The sequence below is a fragment of the Chelonia mydas genome, chromosome 4 (assembly GCF_015237465.2).
Source record: "Chelonia mydas isolate rCheMyd1 chromosome 4, rCheMyd1.pri.v2, whole genome shotgun sequence".
NCBI classification, from domain to species: Eukaryota; Metazoa; Chordata; order Testudines; family Cheloniidae; genus Chelonia; species Chelonia mydas.
Window position 1 is genome coordinate 70,180,488 of NC_057852.1, and position 25,596 is coordinate 70,206,083.

Consider the following 25,596-nt stretch of genomic DNA (forward strand, 5'->3'; position numbering starts at 1 on the left):
CATTCCCCTTTCACCCACCCATTTATTTCTTCCTCTTTGTTTGGATTTAGTCTTTACATTTCATGATACTGAATATCCCTTAGTTGTCTATACATCCCTCCTGCACCAATTTCTTTAAGTCACTATGCAGTTGAAGTCTTTTGTCCTGTTTATTTGCTCCTCTTCCAATTTTGGTGTCATCTGCAAAATTGATTTACAGCAATAACACCACCTAACAAAAGAAGACCTGCAGCAAACCCCAAGGAGAAAGAAAGGTGCTTGAGATTTTCCAACTAGTTGGACAAAGGCAATGCAAACCCTAAGAGAGTCCTGGACTGCATTACAGTTAACAGGGCTGTCATTCTCATAGACGGACAGCCACTTCAACATGAAAGAAAGTCCGTGGACCACCTGGAAGTACTCCATAGACCACCGGTGAACCCTTGTAGAAGAAATTCTTCTAGCAACTACAGAGAAGGAAGGTTATAATCAGCTAGCAATACTTGAAATTATTAGTAGTTATCCAAGCTAGAGAGAAATATATGTTTCTAACTTCAGGTTAACAGTGCTTTTACTAATACCTAATGCACAGTGATCAAATCACTGAAAAGAAAAACGGCACTTTTTTGGGAAGAAAAAGTTTGATTGGGAAGTCCAAGATTTGGCTTTCTTAATCTATCAGCAGAATGCCTTTACGAACTTTCTAGAACTACAGAGTGAAAGTGGCAATAGGATAGAACAGATTTGTCTTTTGTAGTTAAAAGGTAATACCCATAAACTGACTAACCAAGGCTACTATTTAAAAAAAAAAAAAAAAAGGAGTCTGCTCACTGACCAGCAGAAACTTCATTACGCGGTTGCACATTTTGCGGCATTTCCTTCTCCAAAGCTGCTTCATCACCACCACCATCTTTCTGACAGGCAGTATCTTCCAGTAGCCTGCAATTTAAAATCACTATTAATGCAATTCATCTACAGAGAAAGTCAGCCAGCCATCAAGGGTAGGTCTATACAGGGCAGGGTGGATAAAAATCAATTTTTTTATTTAAATTTGATTCTTTTGATAAAATGCTTTTTGAGGAAAAAAACAATCTAAAGGTACTTTTAATGAAGATACAAGATAGCTCAAAGATCTCTCATCATGGAATAGGGATTATAAATTCTAATTCTATAGTATGAGACAATATATTCATGTAATGTTTAAGAGTTTTGTAAATGAGTTCCAATAGTTCATGGATTAGGGACCCAATCGTATGGGGTTCCAGGGGCTTCTGTACAGATTGTTTAGGTTAATCTTTCTATCTACCCAATGGGACTCAGTGCTCAGCCTAGAAGATACCATCAGAGATGCTTAGTTTTGCAGTTCTCTAACAGTGGAGTTGTCTCTCCAGAGATAACATGCTTGTTAACAGCAGAAACATTTTTAAACGAATAAATAAATAAAATAAATAAATAGAGGTGAGAAATAGTTAAATAAAACAATTTAAATGTCTGTCTGGTGATGTTTTCCTCCTAATACAGCATGGAAAGAAATTTCTCCAAATATTAATGATTAACCTGTTGAACTGGAGATCGTTCACCTCCCAATGACTTCATAAATTGCTGCTTCAATTACCTTTGGTAAATGAAATAACCAATCATTCATTTTCTGATATAGCTGTAAAACTAATCTGAAAATTTTTCAAAATAAATCACTTAAAAAATGTATACTGTGTGCCTCCTAAAAATGGAACCTACATCTATCTCTGAGTTGTGAAGAATATGTATTAAGGTTATAACAACCAACAAGAATGCACTTTTATGTAGAAATCCATGATTAAATTGATTCTTCCTGACTAGTGATTTAAATCAATTTGATTTAAATCCAATCCATCCTGACACAGGGATAAAAGCCCCATGACATGGCAGCAGCTTAGCCAGATCAGCTGATTCGGGCTCACATGCTAAAAATTGCTTGTGAATGTTCGAGCTCCGGCTCTGGAACCCTCCACCCTTACAAGCTCCCAGAGCTCAGACTCCAGCCCAAGCCCAAATGTCCACACAAGCAATTTTTGAGCCCCAGAGCCAGAGTCAGCTGATCCGGGCCAGCGATGGGTTTTTTTTCCAAGAGTAGATATACCCCACGTTAACAAGACAATTAGAAGCATCAGAGCTAAAGCCAAGTAGAACATTTTAATTAAGTGACATATCTAAAGTACTAGTCTGTCAAAAGCTAGTTATTGTTTTGAATGGCTCTACAGACAGTGCCCAAGAAAAAAAAAAAAGTGAAAATTGTTACTTACTCATTCTCCGTTATTGTTTCCCTTTCTTTAACCCACACATCATGAACAGTGATGAGAAGTTGGTCACTTTTGCACTTTTTATTTTTTTCAGTTTCTTCCAACATTTCTGCTTCCAAATCATACAGCTCTAAAGTAAATAAAAGAATGATCACAACTACAGAGTATCAGTCAGATGCTCAAATGAAAAAAAAAACCTCACAAAAATGTTTCTTGTCTGAAAAGGTTACATTTACATTCTTGGAGGTTCAGTGACTTTAGGACTTTAACAGAAGGCACTTTTGCAGACCCAAAAGGCACTGCTTTCCAGTAGGTTCCCAAAGCACAGCAGTGCCAGGGTGCCCAACCCACAATTGGGAATATGGAGAGGCCACCTCCAAGGAAAACTCAGCATTTCCTTAATTCTATCCCCAGTATCTCAATTTAACATCGTCTACAAGTTTTTGGCATTTAATATACTAGAACTGTAATATGACATACTAATGTATTAGTATACATCAAAGTTCTGGCAATGTTTTATTTAAAAAAGTAACAAACCAATTACATTATTTTTAATTCCCTACTGATTAAGAAAATGTTTATTTTAGAATTAGTAATGAAAATCATACCATGTAGCACAACAGGCCTGGACAGCACTTGGGTGGCATCAAATGTTTGTGACTCCTCTGGTATTGTCCTTTCAGATTCTATGACACCAACAACTGGAGATGAAGATTTCTCTCCAATACAAGCAATTTCTACTTCACTGTTCTCTTTCACGGTTAAGGGCTGAGAACCTTCTTCAGGAACATCTATAGTATCAAATACAAATTTATTCTACAATTTTAAAAAGTGAGCGTTATCTGTTTTGGTAATGAAAAAGGGTAAACTGTAGAGTTGATAACCCTTTTAAATATAAGCAACTACACATACTAAAAGTAAGGAAAACACCATGTTTACAAACTTTAAAAAAAAATCATGAAGAGGAAAGGTGAATCTACTATGCTTTAAAAATAGTAACAGGTTTATTTATTTATTACTATTTTCATAATTGCAGGGAAATAAAAACACTATATTTGCCCAGAAATGGAACTGTCTTGCTCTTTTAAGTCTGTATGCTTCAGACTAATATAAAATATTCTTTTGCAGTATTACAAGTTTTACCAAAGGAATCTTTTTACCTAATCTATGAAAATGTAAGAGTACAAAGGTTGGAAACATACATGAGTTCACATATCCCTGAAAGGATGAAAAGAGATCACAAAAGACACAAAACTGACATTATTACAAATGACTTATGTAAGATGATATGATTTATGTGCCTTAACATTACGCTGAATGAATTTTCTGTTTACTTGATTAGGTGAGAATAACTATTGGTATTTAATGATCTACCCAGCACAACTGCAAAAGACAGACAGTTAATTGTTGTCAAATCCCAATTCTTAAGATTTTTGAAACTTTTACGACCTTAGTACACCAATGTACCATTCCAAAAAGTTAGACATACTCAGTTTGTTTTAGAGCATGGGATTATGTTTAAGAGTTGAAAATCCCAGTGTGCAATTACACTGATTTGTCTCTCTCTGCCAGGACAGCATGGTCCACTGTCTCAGTGGAGAATCACAAGGAAAGAAACTAACATTAGATGTTGAAACACTAACAGCATCTGGCATTTAAACACCAGAAGCATGGGCGGAGGGGGGGGGGGAATAAAATAAAGAGAGGCCAAAGAACACAGGGGAAAGATATTAATCCTATCAGAGACAGCTGCTTTGGAAGTGCCAGGATTGATAGGTGAGGAGCTCAATACATTTATCTAATATCAGACCACAAGTGTGTCAAGATACTGGTTTTAAAGAATGACTCCTACTTTTTTGTCCAAACGATTCCACTTTGCCAGATGTCTAATCCTGAATTAACACAGAGAAGAAGATTATGGAGCTAAATAATAAATTTATTTGTCCAGTGGAAGCTATTCATTTAAACAAACAAACAACAAAACCCACAGGTCCAGATATTCTAATATTATTTTGAAGCAACTTCAAATTTGCTTCAATAAAATTAAATTTCCTGCCTTTCACAGTCCTTTTTAGCATCCTGTTTCTTTATCAAGTTTAATTTTGTTTCTTTGTATTTATCACAATTGATATATGAGAGTGGGAATGAGGAAGAAGAAGAAGAGGAAGGAACAAACAGGAACAGAATAAGTTTCTATTGCTAGGAAGGAGTCCTCAGCACATAAGCAAGTGAGCAACAGCTGCTGAAAAGAATTCTGCTGAATAGCGGACTTACTGTCTTGTTAATTAAGATCCTACCTGAAAAATTAGTGACAGTTACTTACCTGTAACTGGAAGTTCTTAGATTTGTGTGTTCCTTGTCTGTATTCCACTGAGGGTTATGCATGCACAGCATGCACCTGGAGTCAGAGAATTTGAAACTAGTGTCTGTTCATCCACATCTTATGGGGGTGCCAGAAATGGCAATGAATCATCGGTACCGCCTGGAACCACTGGATCTCATTGTTTATGGGTCTTTTTCTCATGCCTGAGAGATTCGGAAAGTACTCCATCCCCTTGGGCTGAGCTAGTGGAGGGAGTGTCCATCTTCTTTGAGTTGGAGGAAGACTTAGTCCCATGCTTTCTTATCTCCCAGCTAGGTCCCACCCTGGGGTCTCGGGGGGTCGTTCTACCAGCACTGGGGTCAGCCATAGTAGCGGGAAGCGTGCTCCTTGCTGAATCAGACCAATGTATGGGGGGGGGGGGGGCGGTTCCTCTGGCTTAGATCTGAATGTGCTCTCATGGAGAGCTCCACGAGATGCTTCTGGAGACTAAGTGCCCAGCCTTCTCAGGCATAGCTGAGCAAGGACTAGCAAATACTGCACCTGGAGACGGATATGATCTTCTCCCAGGCAGTAGAGACAGCACTGGTGGTCGCTGCTGACCAAGAAGGATCATGGACAGGAGGAACAGAATCTGAAGCCCGAAGTTTATCTAAAACAATAACTAAAACTATTAACTCTTAAAACTACAAAGAAAACAAAACTGGTAAAACTGCTATATATATAAAAAAAAATCACTAAAACTATTGACAACCATCTTTTATAAGTGTGTCAGAGACAAGGACACAAACTTTTGACCGAGACCATGCACTGCGGAGAAGGAACTGTAGATGAAGTCAGTCTGCCCCACCCTTTATTGCCTTGGACAGAAGCACAAGGTGATCCAGGCATATGTGCAGATCAAGACACTTTTCAAATTCTCTGACTCCAGGTGCATGCGAACCCTCAGCGTAATACAGTAGGGACCATCACTCGAAGAACTAGCCAAATCATGATATTATATTGTGCTAAGAAGTTCAACAGGAAAAAACATTACTCTCATAAGCTCTATGCAAGGTAATTTTCTAACCCTGCAGTTCAGACAACCCCCAATTCCTGCTTACCATTTGTGATAATTATTTCCTCCAATAATTCAGTTTGAAGCTGTAGCTCTGCTTCCCCCAGTATCTTCAAAACTGAATCAGTAGGGCTTTTGCCCCAAACTTTTCTCTGGGGCTCACCAACATCTAGTTTAATTACCTCCCCCACGGTCTGTCCTGTTGGGAATCATGAAGAACATATCTGTTTATCATCGTTCACAATCCTATAAAATCAAGGAACGACTATGTCTATTGCTTTTTATTTTGAACACACAAGCCTGCAAAGATAGATCCCTGATTAAATCTAAAAAGTCAGAAAATCTCTCTGGGCACCAGCTTCAGAAGTTTCCCCTGTAATTTCCACTTAAACAGCAGCAGCCCCACCAATATGTTTTAGTGAGAAGGAGGTGGTGTGTCTTTTTTGTTTGTTAGTTTTTAGTACCTGAGGCAATGTGGGTAAGCCACACAAAGAGGGGAATTTTCCACAGCCTTTTCAACAGGTTTGTGCAGACCTGGACTTCATACCAAGAAATTCACCTTTGCCCCAAAGAACTTGTCTTTTGGGGAAGGAAGGGACAATAGGAACATTTCTTACCCTTATTTTGCTGACTGCGTCTGCCATTTCAGAAGGAAGGATTGGGAGGGAAAGGGCGGGCAAAGGAAGGTGCTGCCTCAGAAGCCCTCAAGCTCTCCAAAAAATATATATATTTGAAAATAATTCTGAGAAATGCACCCAACAGAATAAAGAAAATTAGATAAACTCAGTTTAAATTTTTAAAAATTCCTTTGAAAGGTTCTGCTGCAAAGGGAGACTTTGAGCTTCCCATTTTATGCATGCTTAAAAGCAGAGGGTTTTGCAACATCCTTTCTGAACAGCAGTCCTGCACTTTAGTTTAGAGCCAAAAGATCAGTTGCTAGGGAGAAGGGGAACTCCCACTTTTCAAGACTATCAGACGTGGAGAAGACAAAATTTAAGAATATTAAGCTTGAACAACAATATCAAGAATTCTATCAAGCTTAAACTGAGAAAGGGTCCAACATAAAAAAAGTAATAAATCTAAATTGAAAAATCTCTTCCATTATATCTTTAGTACTTTTGAGATGGCATACACCCATCAGAAGAAATAATGGTTACTAATCTTTCGTAACTGTTGATCTTCAAGATGCGTTGCTCATGTCCATTCCATGCTAGGTATGTGTGTGCCGCGTGCACAGTTGCCAGAGATTTTCCCCTTAGTGGTATCCCTCAGACTGGCTCTAGCACCCCCTGAACCCATGCTCATATGCACCGGTATAAGGAGCACCGCCGGCTCTGCCACCATCTCAGTTCCTTCTCGCTGATAACTCCGACAGAGGGATAGGAGGGTGGGTCATGGAATGGATATGAGCAACACATCTCGAAGAACAACAGTTACGAAAGATAAGTAACTGTTTCTTTTCCTTTCAGTGCTTGCTCATGTCTATTCCACGATAGGTGACTCAAGCAGTACCCCTTGGAGGTTGGCTCGGAGTTTATGGATGTGCTCACTGCAACACCACTCTTCCAAAACTGGCATCATCACGGGCCTGCTGGGTGATGGTGTAGTGGGATGCAAAGGTATGGACCGACGACCATATTGTAGCTCTGCAGAGGTCATGGTCTGGTACTTGTGACAGGAATGCTGCTGATGAAGCCTAAGCTCTTGTGGAATGAGCAGTCACGATGGCTGGAGGCGGAGCCTTCGTCTGCTTGTAACAAGTCCAGATACAGGCGGATATCCAGGACAAGATTCTTTTGGATGACATCAGCAGCCCTCTCATCCTTTCTGCTACTGCTATAAAGAGTTGTGTAGATTTGCAGAAGGGCTTAGTCCTCTCGACATAGAAGACTAGGGCCTGCTAAATGTCTAATGAATGGAACCAGCGCTCCTCGGTGGTCTTGTGAGGTTTCAGAAAGACGACCGAAAGAAAAATGTCCTGGTTGTTGTGGAATTCGACACCACCTTTGGTAGGAAGGCCGGATGGGAGAGCAGCTGGACCTTGTCCTTGACGACCAACACATACAGGGGTTCTGACAACAGGGCTTTGATTTCAGAGACCCTTCTGGCTGAGGTGATCGCCACAAGGAAGGCAACCTTCCAAGAGAGAAGCAGTATGGAACAAGATGCTAACAGCTCAAAGTGAGGCCCCGTGAGCTTTAACAGGACGAGGTTTAAGTCCCATTGTGGAAATCAGTTCATGAACCTGAGGGCAGAGTCTTCCCAGGCCCTTGAGAAACCTGACTGTCATCTCATGGGAGAACACTGATCTGCTCTGCACTGGAGGGTGGAAGGTAGAAATGATTGCCAAGTGAACCTTACTAGATGAGAGAGCCAGACCTTGATGTTTTAGGTGGAGCAGACAGTCCAAGACAGACTGCAGAGAAGACTGGGATGGAGAAAGATTCCATTTGGAGGCCCAACAAGTAGCCAAGTAGATGGCCCTGGTGGCAGGCTTTCTGCTACCCAGCAAGACTCGTCGTAACCCTGTTCCAAGCAGGCCTGCTCTTCAGGTTTCAGCCACGAAGCAACCATGCTGTCAGGTGCAGGGAGGCGAGGTTCGGGTGAAGCTGTTTCTTATGCTTCTTCTTTGGCACCACAGATGGAGAATGGTGCCAGTAGGAGCATGGAACCGATGGAGCGCTTCACACAGAAGCTGAACTGCTTGGCGCCGATTCAGAGCGGCTCAGCTCTGAGGCCGGTTTGAAGGCTGCCTCCATGAGGAAGGCCTTCAGACAAATGTTTCTATCTTTTTGAAAGCGTGTTTGAAGCACATGCATATGAGTTTTCCCAAGGCACTTTAGACAGCTAGAGTGTGGGTCACTCACAGGCATGGGCTTGCTGGAGCCAGCACACAGCTTGAAGTCCGGGGACTGGGACATGCCCAGCCCTAGGGGCGAAAGTCCTTCAATGACAGGGACCACTATCCATACTAACAGTAGTAAGAACTATATACAGTAACTACAATAACTATATAATATATGACAGAAAAGTCCAAACCACTGAGAAGGAAGCCTTGCAAGAGCAGGAAGGATCACTCCAAGCAACCATCATGGACGGTAAGAAGGAACTGAGAGGGGGCAGAGCCCCTTATACTGGTGCATGTGCGTGCAGCTCCAAGGAGTGCTAGAGCCAGTCCTACAGACAGCACTAAGGGAAAAAATGTCCAGCAACTCTGCATGCAGTGCACGCGCACACGCCTAGCATGGAATGGACATGAGACAACACTTGAAGAAGAATGATAGTTTAATTCTGTGGAGACTGATACTCTGGGCTAGAATTTTAGCCGGTCCAAAGAGGTGGAACTAAAAAAGGTAACAAAGAGGCCATAGTGATCAGTATATAAATGGTTTTATAAAAATGATCACAGATTAGAGTCAAATTATATAAACTAATATCTATAATTAGGAAACGCTGAGTAAAGTCAAAACATGCTATAGAAACAGGGCCAATATGATATTAAAGTGAAAATAAGTGCCTATACATGAGACCACCAGATGATCAGTTTTAATGGAATGAAATTGGGTTTTTTGGGTGTATTTGGTAGCTTATTTGAGAAGGAACAACGGGAGGAAATATACTTCACCATCATATACTGGGAACCAGGAATTTGCCATTACACTGTTTTCCTGATCCTGAAAGATATTCTAAACACACTGAAGAAGGAAGCCAGATGACATCACCAGCTCCACTGGGTTAAATACTAAACAACTGAACATCTGGGATACAGACTGAAGGTTTCTGCTCATATATGCCTCACCCCCCTCCAAAAACCAAAATGTGATCAAGGAGACAAATTAAAAATAATGCTTTAGCCAGATACGTAAAAAAGCAAGAGTTTTGCCTGAATATTTTCCAGCAGCTGAAATGCAAGTGAAAAAGACAGTAACTGTATCTCTGTCGTATCTTTGATATGGTTTCTTTCCTTCTGTAATTTTTTTGTCTTGTCCTCAAAAGAAACAGGTTCAGATCTCAGCAACAAGTCATCCTATGACTGATTCTTTTTCCTAACAAAGGCTTTTAATACCATCTAAAATGGAAAGGGTAGCATGGAAATTTTAATGGTGAGGTTTTGTTTCACTTTTTAAATTTTAAATGCCTTAACTGCTTTACCTTCTTATGTGTGATTAATAAATCTGTAAAAAGATTCTTGTAGTGATAGTCTGCAATGGGAGTTAGTCAGCATAACTTTATACAAACTCTCAAGCTCAGTTAACTATTTGTTCTAGCAGTAGAACTTAACCCCTTTGAGGCCAGCTCAGTAAAACTAGTTAATCCCTTGACTCGTACATCAATTCTTAACCAAAACAGAACACAGTAGGGATGTTAGTTAATTAACTGCGATTAATCAAACAAAATTAACCACGATTAATCACACTGTTAAACAATAGAATACTAATTGAAATTTATTAAATATTTTTGGATGTTTCTCTACATTTTCAAATATATTGATTTCTATTACAACCACAGAACACAAAAAGTGTACAGTGCTCACTTTATATTATTTTTAATTATTAATATTTGCACTGTAAAAACGATAAAAGAAATAGTATGAGGTGAATTGAAAAATACAAGTACTGTAGTGCAATCTCTTTACCATAAAAGTGTAACTTACAAATGTAGATTTTTTTTATTTTTTATTTTTTTAAACATAACTGCACTCAAAAACAAAACAATGGAAAACTTTAAAGCCTACAAGTCCACGCAGTCCTACTTCTTGTTCAGTCAATAGCTAAGACAAACAAATTTGTTTACATATACGGGAGATACTGCTGCCTGCTTCTTGTTTACAAAGTCACCAGAAAATGAGAACAGGTGCTCACATGGCACTGTTGTAGCTGGCGTCACAAGATATTTACCTGCCAGATGCACTAAAGATTCATATGCCTGTTCATGCTTCAGCCATTGTTCCAGAGGACATGCTTCCATGCCGATGACACTCATTTAAAAAAAAAATAATGCATTAATTAAATTTGTGAATGAACTCCTTGGGGGAGAATTGTATACATCTCCTGTTCTGTTTTACTCACATTCTGCCATATATTTTATGTTATAGCAGTCTCAGATGATGACCCAGCGTATGTTTTTTCTACGCAGATTTAGACAAAATGCAAAGAAGGTACCAATCTGAGATGTCTAAAAATAGCTACAGCCATCCAAAATTTGAGAGGGACAAGGTGTGGAGCATGCTTTCGGAAGCCTTAAAAGAGCAACACTCTGATGCAGAAACTACAAAACCTGAACCACCAAAAAAGAAAATCAACCTTCTGCTGTTGGCATCTGACTCAGATGATGAAAATGAACATGCATCAGTCTGCTCTGGATTGTTAGCGAGCAGAACCCGGCATTTGGCACGTAAATATCTTGCAACACCAGCTACAACAGTGCCAGGTGAATGCCTGTTCTCACTTTCAGGTGACATTGTAAACAAGAAGCAGGCAGCATTATCTCTTGCAAATTCTAATCCAACTTGTTTGTCTGAGCGATTGGCTGAGCAAGAAGTAGACCTATAGGCTCTAAAGTTTTACATTGTTTTATTTTTGAAGGAAGGTTTTTTGTACATAATTCTACATTTGTAAGTTCAACTTTCGTGATAAAGAGATTGCACTACTGAACTTGTATTAGGTGAATTGAAAAATACTATTTATTCTCTTTTTTACAGTGCAAATGTTTGTAATAAAAAATAAATATAAAGCGAGCACTGTGTACTTTATACTGTGTTGTAATTGAAATCAATATATTTTAAAAAGTAGAAAACATCCAAAAATATTTAAATAAATGGTATTCTATTGTTGTTTAACAGCACAATTAATTGCGCGATTTAAATCACTTGACAGCCCTAGAACATAGTCATCTTGAAGTCTTTGAAGAACTTGGACTGAGAGGCAGAGTAACCATTTAGATAGTGAAAGGGTTATGATTAGGAGCACTTTCATTCTAGTGAATTGATACCACACACAACAGATTGGCACCTAGGTATCAGTGATGGAAATGCTCAGGTAGGCAAAGCAGAAAGCTTGCTTACTCTCTGTCCCCGACAATGATTCCTCCATAGTTAGCTGTGCAAGAGGAACCACCAACTCAGCTGCTGCCACCTCCCATTTCTTGCGATCTACTAGAAGTGGATATTCTTCTTCTTTACTCTCTTCAGCCATAGCTGCCTCACAGGTGTCTTTAGGCTCCTTTATTCCTTTTACATCGTCCTGTGTTTTAAGATTTTGATTCAATCTTCTTAGTATTTCTCTTTTATTCTGAAAAAGGGCAAAAGTATACCAGTTAAATTATTCTAAATTCTGAAGGGAAAGGAACAGGAAAAATCAAATAAAACCAAATGTAATTTGACTTACTTGCACAGCAAGATCTGCCTTCTTCGTTTCCTCTGTGGTTTCCTGGATAGCAGTTGTATTTTCATCCTGTAGATCCAGGAAGCATGAAATTCAATGCAAGAATGCAAGCCAGAAAAATCTCTTTAGAATATTTATAGTCTGTACTAGGTGAAGGAAGAAGAAAATCTTTCTAAAAATCTCTCCATTGATAACTGTTCACTCTTTTCATTTTTGTACAATACTTTTATTATGTAGCTTTACTCAGAGAATTTCTAGGACCAATTTTGTCTTTGAAACATTCAGTACCTGGAAGTTAAAAGTTAAAAAGCTAAGAGTCTGTATAAGCAGACAGTAAAAAGAAGGATCAGAACATAAACCAGGGGAGATAAAGTAGGGCATTATCTATGAACACTCCCATTTATGCCTGAAGTTAAGATTGAGTAACTCCTTAAAGAACAGAAAATGGGCAAGGAAAGAGTTAAGATACGCCTACACAAAAAGGAAAAGGGAAGGGAAGACATAAAATCTTCATTACAAATAAAAATTGAGTGGCTAGAGTGGTTGGATTTAAGTAGGGAGAAGAATGAGAGAAACATCATCTTCTCAATATTTGAACACAAAGTAATCGGTAGTATCAAAAGTAGTCATCCAGATTGAGAAGAAGGAAAAAAAAATGGATCCACAATTTTTTCAAAAAAGTATAAATGCTATTATGTTGGCAACTGTGTAACACCGGTTTATGGTGGCCCCTTATTTATGGCTATATTGAGATTTTTATCAAGTATTTTTGAACTTTTATGTCACACAGAAACATATAGGAGCTTAAACATTTGAAAGGTTTTGGCATCAGAAACATTACACAGCAATTTCAATCTATGAAATCAAAATTTTTTAGAATAAACTGAAAGGCAAGTGATAACATCAAAGTTCAGCTTATGGCGACTAGGAAGAAGAAAATTACACAGCTTTCTAGAGGGGGAAAAAGAGTGGGTGGAAAAAGGCGACTGCTATTGGGTAGAATCAGCGGCCAATGAATGTTGAAGAGAGACGAATGAATGGTACTGTGTACCACTAAGGAGCATGGTTTGCTAGAATACAGAAAATCCTGGAATGTAAGTGAGATATGTGATAATAAGGTTCTATATAAACTCAGGAAGCTTATTTTTCAGAATTCAGGGTACTGATTTCACTAAATGATTGTTTCTTGCTATCGTAAATGTGACAACTATTCATTAATATTGCAAGTGAGTGATAAGCATTACCAAAAATCACTGCATGAATTTATCTGACTTAACATACTTAAAAGTTGAGAGACGTGGAAGGAAATAAGCAACTTAATGATGTAATGAAAACAGAATTCTTGTAAGGTAAAATGTAAGTCCTGCCAACAGTTACTAAGCAACAAGAGAAAAGATTTAGGGTTATCACAAAAAAAGTGGATATTAAATTAGGGTGTTTTTTTGGGAGGATATTTTTGAGGATCAAATGTGCCACTGAATAAAATTATCTATTGACGTGGAAGAGCAAATCATTGTCAAGTTTGATGAGACCGTTTTTTAAGCTACTACAATGACTGAAATATAGGCACAATAATAATTTAAATTAGGACTGTCAATTAATCGCATTTAACTCACGCAATTAAAAAAAATGAACTGACATGAAAAAATTAATTGCGCACTGTTGAATAGAATACCAACTGAAATTTATTAAATATTTTTGATGTTTTTCTACATTTTCAAATATATCTATTTCATTTACAACACAGAATACGAAGTGTCCAATGCTCACTTTATATTATTTTTATCACAAATATTTGCACTGTAAAATGATAAAAGAAATAGTATTTTTCAATTCACCTCATACAAGTAGTGAAGAGCAATCTCTATCATAAAAGTGCAACTTACAAATGTAGGGATTTTGTTACATAACTGCACTCAAAAAACAAAACCAAGTAAAACTTTAGCGCCAAGTAAAACTTTAGCGCCTACAAGTCCACGCAGTCCTACTTCTTGTTCAGCCAATCACTAAGAGAAACAAGTTGGTTTACACTTACAGGAGATAATGCTGCGCACGTCTTAATTATGTCACCTGAAAGTGAAAACAGACATTTGCATGGCACTGTTGTAGCTGCCGTCGAAAGATATTTACATGCCAGATGCGCTAAAGATTCATATGCCTCTTCATTCTTCAACCATCGTTCCAGAGGACATGCTTCCATGCTGATGATGCTCATTAAAAAAAATAATGCGTTAATTAAATTTGTGACTGAACTCCTTGGGGGAGAACTGTATGTCTCTTACTCTGTTTTACCTGCATTCTGCCATGTATTTCATGTTATAGCAGTCTCAGATGATGACCCAGCACATGTTGTTCATTTTAAGAACACTTTCACTGCAAATTTGACAAAATGCAAAGAAGATATTAATGTGAAATCTCTAAAAACAGCTACACTACTCGACCCAGGATTTAAGAATCTGAAGTGCCTTCCAAAATCTGAGAGGGATGAGGTGTGGAACATGCTTTCAGAAGTCTTAGAACAGCCATACACTGATGTGGAAACTACAGAACCCGAACCACCAAAAAAGAAAAATCAACCTTCTGCTGGTGGAATCGGACTCAGATGATGAAAATGAATATGCGTTAGACCACGCTGCTTTGGATCATTATCTAGTGGAATCCGTCATCAGCATAGATGCATGTAATGGTGGTTGAAGCATGAAGGGACACATGAATCTTTAGCACATCTGGCATGTAAATATCTTGTGACACTGCTACAACAGTGCCATGCAAACACCTGTTCTTACTTTCAGTTGACATTGTAAACAAGAAGGAGGCAGCAGTATCTCCTGTAAAATAATAAAAACTTGTTTCTCTTAGTGATTGGCTGAACAAAAGTACGACTGAGTGGACCTGTAGGCTCTGAAGTTTTACATTGTTTTGTTTTTGAGTGCAGTCATGTAACAAAAACAAAACCTGCACTTGTAAGTTGCACTTTCATGATAAAGAGATTGCACAACAGTACTTGTATGAGGTGAATTGAAAAATACTATTTCTTTTATCATTTTTACAGTGCAAATATTTGTAATAAAAATAAAAATAAAGTGAGCACTGTACTTTGTATTCTGTGTTGTAATTGAAATCAATATATTTGAAAACATAGAAAACATCTACAAATATTTAAATAAATGGCATTCTACTGCTTAGCAGTGCGATTAATTTTTTTAATCTCACGATTAATCGCAATTAATTTTTTTTTAATCGCTTGTCAGCCCTAATTTAAATATTTCTTCCAGACCTTCCACCAGCAACTCAATCTGAGCTTCATTTTAGGAAGCATGTCTGTTCATCTTCAACACCTAAACATGGCAGAGATCCATATCACTGATCAGACTATAAAAACAACTGCAAGTCAGTCAGAGACTTGGAACTTGCTAAAAAAGTTACAGTTTTTAACGTAGCACAAATTGAACAATTTAAAGAAATATAAACAATTGAGTTTAAATTTGTTTAGATGAGTAGACACAAAAAAGCTCTATAACTAGATGTTTCAAGTGAAAAAAAGGAAAAAAAAAATCAAAGGAAGATTTAAAAGAATCAACAATGACATTAATGCAAGATGGATGGCTGAATAGAGGAGGAGACATGATGAGAACTATCCATATTGAGGAAAAATGTATTCTTACATATTTCCATTGATTGTATGACTGAAAAAAAATCCTGTAAGATATTGTGTCCCAATCATTAAAGATAATATCCAAAGCCCCCATTCTACAAACACACACATCTGTAATTTTGCTCCTGCATTAGTCCACTGAAATTAAATGGGACACTCACAATAATAAAGTTAAACTCATATATAAGCTTTTGCAGGATCAAGGCCCCGGAATAAAGAAAAAAAAAGCAAGAAGAAACTCTTTGTAACTGTTGTCACTATTATTTTTGTTGTCTGAGACAATAGCAATCTTCTCAAACTTCTCACATAGTAAGCTAATTTAAAACTCTGAGAAAGGACTAACACAAAACAGTCATAAGTTCAAAAATTGTTTTGTAACTACCTTGTCTGTGGGCGGGAGGAGGGGGAAAGAACTGATGCTCCAGCTTCCCAATGACCTCCCTGGAAGTTTCCAGACTGTGGGCAAAATCTTGGCCTCATTGGACTTCAATTAGCTCAAGTGGTGATATTCTGGATTTTTAGTGTTTGCATTGATAGTAAATAAAGTTGACCAATCTAAATTATAAATTGATGATCTCTGTGGAGGTTAACTTGATAGATCTGTAATTTATACGAATACTAATTCCATCAAATTCTAAGGTATCCAGTTCTCATTAAAAACACATAGTGTTCTTAAACTAAGTTTATAAATTCCCAACAGTTTTGGATTAATATATCTTTAAAATCTTGTGCCAATTCAGCAGATTTTTTTTCATTTTTTATTTTTGTTCATTTTAGATTTTAGCAGATACCTACCACACCCACTTCCTTCAAAGCTGAAGTCATAGATATAAGTGGTGTACTGGGCTTCAATGGAAGTTGTAGTTTGGCAGGAGGTCCTCCAGGTTCTTGTTGCCCAGGGACAGGATTAACCCCAGCTGCTGACACATTAAAAGGCACCATAGGATTCTTTACCCCTTTTGCTGTCAACTGTGTTTATAAAAAAAAACAAAACAAAAACTATTCTATTTTAACATGAACCAACAAAAATAGCACAAAGTCATCAATGTACCATGAATCTACTTAAATCTAAAGTGAGATTGCCAGTTTCATTTAATCCTATGACAGAAAAAGACTTTCTCCTTGAACTGTCAAGTGTTATTACATTTATTTCCTCAAAAACAAAATTAAGTGGTAAATATCTTCACTCTGTAAAGACAGGTGTTAAATATTTTGTAGATTCTTAATTTATTATGAAAGACCAACACTTTACACTAAAGACTCAACTCATGTAAAATAAAGCAGCAATATAGTAGAGAGGCACTCTCTAAACTTAGCAAAACCCAAAAAGAAAGGGGTATTAGAATGGAGAAATAAAAAGGTTCTGCATGTATGCGCTAACAGGGGTCATAATTTTAAAAAAAAAGGTTAAACAATTAGAAATATGGGAAATTAGCCAGATTGATGTGAAGACAGCTAGATTTCAGTACCCAAAGAGTTACCATAGTAAAGGCATGATAAACTGCTGATCTAAAGTTTGATGGTAGAACCCCTTGAAAAGAAAGTAGTTTCAGAATATAGACATGCCTCAGTGACATCTGAAGTACTCACAGGTAGGTTTTTTTAAAATTACATGATTTAATTTGACAGGACATCTTTAAAAACAGTTTATGAGAACTATTTTTAAAAGACCCTGTATATGCCCATGAAATATTAAAAAGACTTGTTGTAGGGGGTGGGTGGGAAATCACACCACAAGGCTGAAAGCTTCTTCACTTACTGCTGGGGAACAACAAGACAGTAAATATTATTTGTATTTTTCTTCCTTGAATTTTTGCCCAAAATACATTTTTTTTTGCTTGAGTATTTTAAAAAGGAGTACAGTTTGTGGGTGTTAGATTTTATGAAAACCTGTTTTTAGCATTTTCAGGTAAATTTCATTATTTATTTTAGTTTTAAATTCACAACAGCACTGCCACCAAGTGAAAGACTGAAAATAGCACTATAGCCTGTCAAATGTTGAAAACAAGTATAAATTATAACATTAATTCCTGCCACTGTTGCAGTTCATTGCATCAATAGAAACCAGTTAAAATTCATCATTATAAATCACCATTTGTTCATTCATTAAAGATTTTCTGAGTTGAGCACAGCTTGTCAACAAGCTCCTATGTACTATGAAAAGGGACAAATAGTTTCACACATCATTTCATGCTGCCTAAAAAGATCACCAGCTGTATTCTTTCACTATTTCCTACTTACAAGCATCAAAACATTCTTCTTTTATGCTGCTATTTTACCAATCTGATTTTTCACTCCAAAGTTTTTATGACTAAAAGAACAGTTACGTGGATTTCAACAACACATGAACAATAGTAAATATTTCAACATGATCCTAATGATTTTTTTTTTTAAAGTTCAGTGTACTTTTCAAACTTAAGCCAAGATTTTCATACCTGGTGCCTGAAGTTAAGATCATAAATAAGAGTGCCCTCAGAGAGAGACACCTCAGTTTTAGCAGCCAAAACTACAGTTACAGAGATCTGAAAATCTTAACTTTTTCTTCATATGACTAAAATATAAGGCCAACACTGTACTCTTTGGCTGAGAGACCAAGTCTGGGGAGTGGTCATGCCAAACAAAACCAACAGTGTGTAAGAAAGCTCTTTTTTTCTTACATGTTCTTCCCAAGCTTTCTTCTCTCTTTCATATGCCTCCTTCCTCTTTCGCTCTAGTTGCTCTTTCAGAACTGCAGCTCGCGCGTTTGCTTGGGCCTACAAATAAGAAAAAAAAAATAGGCTTCAATCCAATGTCATAAGCAGTAGTTCTCCAACTTCTTCATTCTGCAGACCACTTCAAATGAAACATCCCAGATCCTCAGTTCTTCAATTCTCAACATGTGACACTTTGCATGTCAAATATGAGAACCAATGTCATACTCAGAAAACACCTAATAATACAAAATAGTTCCACATAAAAGTTGGTGAACTACATTAAGTAAATTCTAAGTCTTTTCACAACAATCCATCCTGCCCCAAATACATTTTTTAAAAGGAGATTCTAATGTCAAAATGTCCTGCCCCAAATATATTTTTAAAGGAAGATTCTAATGTCAAAATGTCCTTGTACACTTTTTATACAAACAAAATGGAAATAAAAACCTTGAATTAAAGCTGCATTAAGATGAAATTTTCAATACAGAAGTTCAAGGTCATGGTTTCTACAGAAAACCATAACTATGTTAAAATGAACATTAAATGAAACATTTTTGCATTTCTGTATATAATACATATACAGAAAAGACCAAAATTAGTTACTTTAATCATAATGTTACAGTCAAATTTGTTTTCACATTGCACATTTTCCCCATCAACTTTAAAGGACACATACTTGGTATTAGTGTGATGTAGACAGTTATTGTTACAAGAGACCACGGAGCAGAATTCAGACTAAAAGCTCTGAACTCTGTAGACCTCCTGTGGAACAGAAAGCTAAAAACTTTGCTAGAGAAATATAATTTTGAAATTAAGCCATGAAGCTTTATTCACAACTGCATTTGTTTACACTATGGCCTGAAGATCAGGTCTGAACACAAAGCATACAAGAGCATCTGGAAAGTCTTTTCTTGCCAGTGTTTAATTAACTCAACCCCTTCCTCCTCTCCCAAAAAACGACAGATTATTCATGGTGCACTCAGTCTTCCTCCAGCATTTCCATCATGCCCACACCAAACTGTCTTCAGAACCAAGCCTAACAGTGAGAAAAGCTTCACTCAAAATGTAGCTTGCTTTTTTTTTTTTTTTTAAATGAACATGTCATAGTGTAAGTGACCAAAAATAAGCTTTAGTATTGAAGTAACATGTCAACTTAATAGTTTTGTTACTGCAATACAATTCAAAGTATTTATAATTCTATCTTTCAAAAAAGTGTAAGCAAACCTATGTGTTGGAAGAAATAAGTTAAATTAGTTTAAACTCAGACTAAAAACTTACTTTTACATGTCCATCAGACTTCTCCACAGCAACCTGAAGCTAAATGAAGAATGGTGCACAGTGCATACTTCTAGAGAATGTATGTTTTGCTACAGAAAAATACAACTCCTCTTCATATATACAGAGGGTGTCATTAAAACACAGATTCACGCATTACAGTATTTAATGTTTACAATGAGAAATACCAAATATTTAGTAATGTAGTGTAGCTACTGCAAATAACAAATGTACAATTTTAAAACTGTACAACTGTATTCCTATTCTACTTCCTGATTCAATGCAGATAGAAGAATATTAACTGGATTTTAAAGAATTTACTCTAAAACTCTTTTTTCAATTACCTTTAGTGCTTCAATTTTTTTGCGTCTCAATTCTGCTTCTTCACTTCCTTCTTGTCCATCAGAACCGTCAGCTTCATTCTACAAAGTCAAAGTTCTTAAAAGTGAGCAAGTCATAGTTAGCTCACAGTTTACAGATCTGAAGGCCAGAAGGGAACACTGATCAACTTGTCTAATTCCCTGCATAACACAGGCCATAAAATTTCACTCAGTAATTCCTGCATCAAGGTCAGTAACCTGTGGTTTAAACTGGAACACATCTTTTATGAACAAATCCAGTCTTTAAATTGAAAGTTTGAAATTTTTACAAACCAACAGAAAACAATTATTTTAAAAGTATACCACATTTAAAATACCTTTAATCCAGTTACAGTGTAAATACATACAAGAATGTGTTTCTATTAAGAGCAATAACCACATTAACACAATATTAAGGTTGCAAGGCTTAGCACTCACAAAATCAGAAAGTTAAGCATGAATGCACAACTTTAACCCTGCCTGTATACATTACAAAGCCATCTCTAATTCTGCCATCACATACTATTAGACTGTATTTAACATAAAAGCATTTATGAAAAAGGCAGCAGATGGGGCAAGGTCTGAGATACTGTATGCCCTTTGCTTAAGTACAACAAGCACCAGTGTGCCCACTATTAAGTGGCACACAAGCATTACAGGAGAGGCAGACATTAAGCCTCAGGAATTTAGCTCCCAACATCATAGCTGAAGTCTTGGTAACAGGGGTGGGCTCCAGGCCTACTAACTAGGAGGAAAAACTCTATGCACCACTGGGCAACTAAAACACTAGCTAACTAACAGAGAACTAAATACTACTAGAGTGGCAGAAAAGTATGAATACACCACGAGAATTCTGTTTCAGTGATACAGAGAATAAGAAGGAACTGAGGGACAACTGAGGCCTCCTTTGCCCTTTATGCCTTAGGAGGAAAAAGGGGCGTGAGGAAATCCAGGGTGCAGCTGTGGCCCCAAAAACACTCCTGGTCAAAAGAATCAGATCTCATATGCGTGAGGCACAAGCACACCAGAAGTAGAAGCCATATGAACAACTACTTGAAGAAGCCATGTTAGCATAAGTGAAGACAGTATTCTAATGTATACACACAAGGGATCAGAGTTCAGATTGAGCATTCAATCTTAACTTTTAAATTTTATGACTTGAGTGCTAAACTGTACAACCTTAACACAGCATTGGCAGGTTCTTTCACATCGCACTTCTAAGGAGTTAAAAATTCCAAGTATTTTTAAAGGAAAGAGTCCCGAGTTCTAATAGGCAACAAGCAACAAATGTAAATAGTGTTTTATCAACATAATTGGTAAGCTTCATACTTGTAACTTTAACATTCACTAGTTAGTAAAAGATCGATTAGAAAAATCCAACATTTTCATACCTACATAAATATACAACCTTAAGAGCAGTTTAAAAATTCTTAAGATATACTCTGCCCCTCTTGGCCCTGGGGGATTCCCCCAGGTTCCTTGGTTGTAACCCTGTATCATGGCAGCTTTTTGGCCATTTAAACTGATCCAAATCAATTTCCATTTTAAACCTGTTGATGGCATTTCAATGCCTTAGACTGGATTAAAGAACAAAATACACAAATTAAGGATACAGCAAGAAGGCAAAGCCAGACTAGAATGAAAAGTAAGTACTAGTACTCAAAGAGCGCCTCAGTTGTATTGTTTCAAACTTCAGCAGTTTTTTGTACAATCTTCTTTAAAAGATTATGGTTCCAGGGTTGTTGTTTTTTCCTTCCATTTCTTTTCAAGAATAAAAAAGTTTCACATATTTATTCCACAAGGGCTATATGGAGCTGCTCATACTTAATGAAAAAAGATTCGCCTTTAGATAAAGCCTCAACATGGAAAATGTCAGCCTAAAAGATGTACATTTAAAAAAAAAAGGGGGGGGGGGGAATTACATCTGCATAAAAAGATCTCATGAGCAATATTCTAGAGCCCTTCACTACTAGCTCCTCAAAGCCTTTAGAGTTATTTTCGTCCAACCTTTTCTCCACGAAGTTTAGCTTTAATCTGCTGGCGTTCATTGAAGTTTTGAAGTCGGATCTGTCTTAATCTTGCCAGGTATTCCTATATGAAAAAAGAAGTAAAGTTTCAAATAAAAGGAAACAATGAGTTTTGCATTTTGTATCTAAATTCATATGGTTCCACAAAAAGGTCAAACAAAGGAAAAACTACTGCTAAATTAACATTTATTAATTTCTAACAGAAATTCAGCTGATTTCTTCTCTAATGAAATGAATGAAAACCGTAACTAGTGTTCCACAATATTAAATTTGGTAAGCTTACGGTTATTAAGATTGCTAAGATCTGGGGAACTAGGAGTAGTTATATTTATTACAAAAAGAATGGAGGTGGCTTTGGGATTTTGTTTTTGTCTGGGGTGTTTGTGTTTATTTAAAAAGAAATGATTTTTTTTTGAAAGACGACTGATGTAGACAGCTATTACTAAGAATATTGAGCAACAAACTCTAGGACTATATGCATTAATGTTTCCCGATGTGTAGAAAGAATAGTAAATATGGCAGGCGAACAGCTTGACTTAACAGTGAAATCCTTGCTGATCTTAAACACAAAAAAGAAGCTTACAAGAAGTGGAAGATTGCACAAATGACCAGGGAAGAGTATAAAAATATTGCTCGGGCATGCAGGAGTGAAATCAGGAAGGCCAAATCACACCTGGAGTTGCAGCTAGCAAGAGATGTTAAGAGTAACAAGAAGGGTTTCTTCAGGTATGTTAGCAACAAGAAGAAAGTCAAGGAAAGCGTGGGCCCCTTACTGAATGAGGGAGGCAACCTAGTGACAGAGGAAGTGGAAAAAGCTAATGTACTCAATGCTTTTTTTGCCTTTGTCTTCACGAACAAGGTCAGCTCCCAGAAGACTGCACTGGGCAGCACAGCATGGGGAGGAGGTGACCAGCCCTCTGTGGAGAAAGAAGTGGTTCGGGACTATTTAGAAAAGCTGGACGAGCACAAGTCCACAGGGCCGGATGCGCTGCATCCGAGAGTGCTAAAGGAGTTGGCGGATGTGATTGCAGAACCATTGGCCATTATCTTTGAAAACTCATGGCGATCAGGGGGAAGTCCCGGACGACTAGAAAAAGGCTAATGTAGTGCCCATCTTTAAAAAAGGGAAGGAGGATGATCCTGGGAACTACGGGCCAGTCAGCCTCACCTCAGTCCATGGAAAAATCATGGAGCAGGTCCTCGAGGAATCAATTCTGAAGCATTTATACAAGAGGAAAGTGATCATGAACAGTCAGCATGGATTCACCAAGGGCAAGTCATGCCTGACTAACCTAATTGCCTTCTATGATGATATAACTGGCTCTGTGGATGAAGGGAAAGCAGTGGACTTGTTATTCCTTGACTTTAGCAAAGCTTTTGATACGGTCTCCCACAGTATTCTTCACAGCAAATTAAAGAAGTATGGGCTGGATACATGGACTATAAGGTGGATAGAAAGCTGGCTAGATTGTCAGGCTCAACGGGTAGTGATCAATGACTCCATGTCTAGTTGGCAGCCAGTACCAAGTGGAGTGCCCCAAGGGTCAGTCCTGGGGCCGGTTTTGTTCAGTATCTTCATAAATGATCTGGAGGATGGTGTGGATTGCACCCTCAGCAAGTTTGCGGATGACACTAAACTGGGAGGAGAGGTAGATACACTGGAGGGTAGGGATAGGATACAGAGGGCCCGAAACAAATTAGAGAATTGGGCCAAAAGAAATCTGATGAGGTTCAACAAGTGCAGAGTCCTGCACTTCGGATGGAAGAATCCCATGCACCGCTACAGACTAGGGACCGAATGGCTCGGCAGCAGTTCTGCAGAGAAGGACCTAGGGGTTACAGTGGACGAGAAGCTGGATATGAGTCAACAGTGTGCCCTTGTTGCCAAAAAGGCCAATGGCATTTTGGGATGTATATGTAGGGGCATTGCCAGGAGATCGAGGGATGTGATCGTTCCCCTCTATTCGACATTGGTGAGGCCTCATCTAGAGTACTGTGTCCAGTTTTGGGCTCCACGCTACAAGAAGGATGTGGAAAAATTGGAAAGAGTCCAGCGGAGGGCAACAAAAATGATTAGGGGACTGGAACACATGAGTTATGAGGAGAGGCTGAGGGAACTGGGATTGTTTAGTCTGCAGAAGAGAAGAAAGAGGGGGGATTTGATAGCTGCTTTCAACTACCTGAAAGGGGGTTCCAAAGAAGATGGCTCTAGACTGTTCTCAGTGGTAGCAGATGACAGAACAACGAGTAATGGTCTCAAGTTGCAGTGGGGGAGGTTTAGGTTGGATATTAGGAAAAACTTTTTCACTAGGAGGGTGGTGAAACACTGGAATGCGTTACCTAGGAAGGTGGTGGAATCTCCTTCCTTAGATATTTTTAAGGTCAGGCTTGACAAAGCCCTGGCCGGGACGATTTAATTGGGGATTGGTCCTGCTTTGAGCAGGGGGTTGGACTAGATGACCTCCTGAGGTCCCTTCCAACGCTGATATTCTATGATACTTTGGGATCTATGAAATTCTTGTATTTATTATAAATTATAAACCATGCAGGAAAACAAGGCAGAGGCAAAGTCAAAGTGATGCTATTTTGTGATGAAGGTGGCAAACATGCGGGTAGCATACCTCTTCCTCCTTGTTTCTGGATTTCCTTCCTCTTGCAGAAATGGGCCTGCCTCCATAGATAGCTGCCAGGTTTTGCAGTGTACCCTGTTCACCATTTAATGTATCAAGTTTAAGAATGGCTAGGGCCAGAACATTATCTACCTTATCCAACAATAACTGTATTAAATTTCTTATGGGAAACATAGATGACTTTCAGCTCTTATGAGTTTCCCTGACAAAAGTCTTATTTACAAGAAACATTTGATAGTAATAATCAAAAACACTGAGTAATCAAAGAGAAAGCCTCAGAGCAGTCTAATAAATTAGATTTTTATACATATTTAGCTCCCTCTTCTGATCTCCATATGTGTCTAGTCTTCTCTAGCTAAATCTTTTATATTATAAATTCTCTGGGGTACGGGCTTTCTTTTTACTTGTCTTTTGCACCATCTGCAGCACACAGCTGACAATAATAATGCATTCCTCAGCTAAGCCTAGTATATCTAATCATTTTTATTTTAGTTTTAAATGTAAAATATTAACAATAGCTCATGGAAATTTTATTCATATCCAAAGTTAGATTAGTATATATAAACAGTTTAAGTACTTATCACAGCATTTACTAGATTTAAAAATAAATAAATAGAGTTGTATTGTAAATTGGCGACTAGAAACATATTTTGCTTTTCCCTGCACTTCTGAAGTATTTTCATACCAGAAAAATAAATAAAAATAAGAAAGGTATTTCTGGTTAAAAAACATCATTTCTAATCTAATTAAAATGTTTGGTTTCATGATATTTGTTAAACAAAACCAAAGAGCATAAATGAACACTGTTTTTTCCACCAATCCTACCAGTATGAATGTTGGTTACAGCAAATATGAAGTCCTATTTTAAATCAGAAAAGAGTCACAATTGTGAAAGAGAAAGTAAATGTTTTGAACTGTAAACATGACAAATACAGTAAA

General features: G+C 37.6%; 1 protein-coding gene across 24 annotated transcripts in view; it reads right to left on the reverse strand.

Moving 5' to 3' along the window:
- The window catches only part of NEK1 (NIMA related kinase 1), a 144,313-nt gene that overhangs the window by 33,869 nt on the left and 84,848 nt on the right, over window positions 1–25,596 (reverse strand). For 14 of the 24 annotated variants that reach the window (XR_006290712.1, XM_037897511.2, XM_043545952.1 and 11 more), the window contains 11 exons: window positions 24,649–24,732; window positions 22,008–22,091; window positions 19,986–20,063; window positions 18,331–18,426; window positions 16,469–16,642; window positions 12,022–12,087; window positions 11,700–11,925; window positions 5,682–5,834; window positions 2,867–3,049; window positions 2,262–2,388; window positions 815–918 (listed from right to left, as the gene is read on the reverse strand). Coding sequence is in view for 23 of the 24 variants with exons in the window: in XM_037897511.2 (XP_037753439.1) it covers window positions 815–918; window positions 2,262–2,388; window positions 2,867–3,049; window positions 5,682–5,834; window positions 11,700–11,925; window positions 12,022–12,087; window positions 16,469–16,642; window positions 18,331–18,426; window positions 19,986–20,063; window positions 22,008–22,091; window positions 24,649–24,732 (1,375 nt within the window). In the remaining variant the exon portion in view is untranslated. The remainder of the gene's footprint in view (window positions 1–814; window positions 919–2,261; window positions 2,389–2,866; window positions 3,050–5,681; window positions 5,835–11,699; window positions 11,926–12,021; window positions 12,088–16,468; window positions 16,643–18,330; window positions 18,427–19,985; window positions 20,064–22,007; window positions 22,092–24,648; window positions 24,733–25,596) is intronic. The other 10 variants (XM_043545964.1, XM_043545963.1, XM_043545967.1 and 7 more) reach the window with 2 other exon arrangements.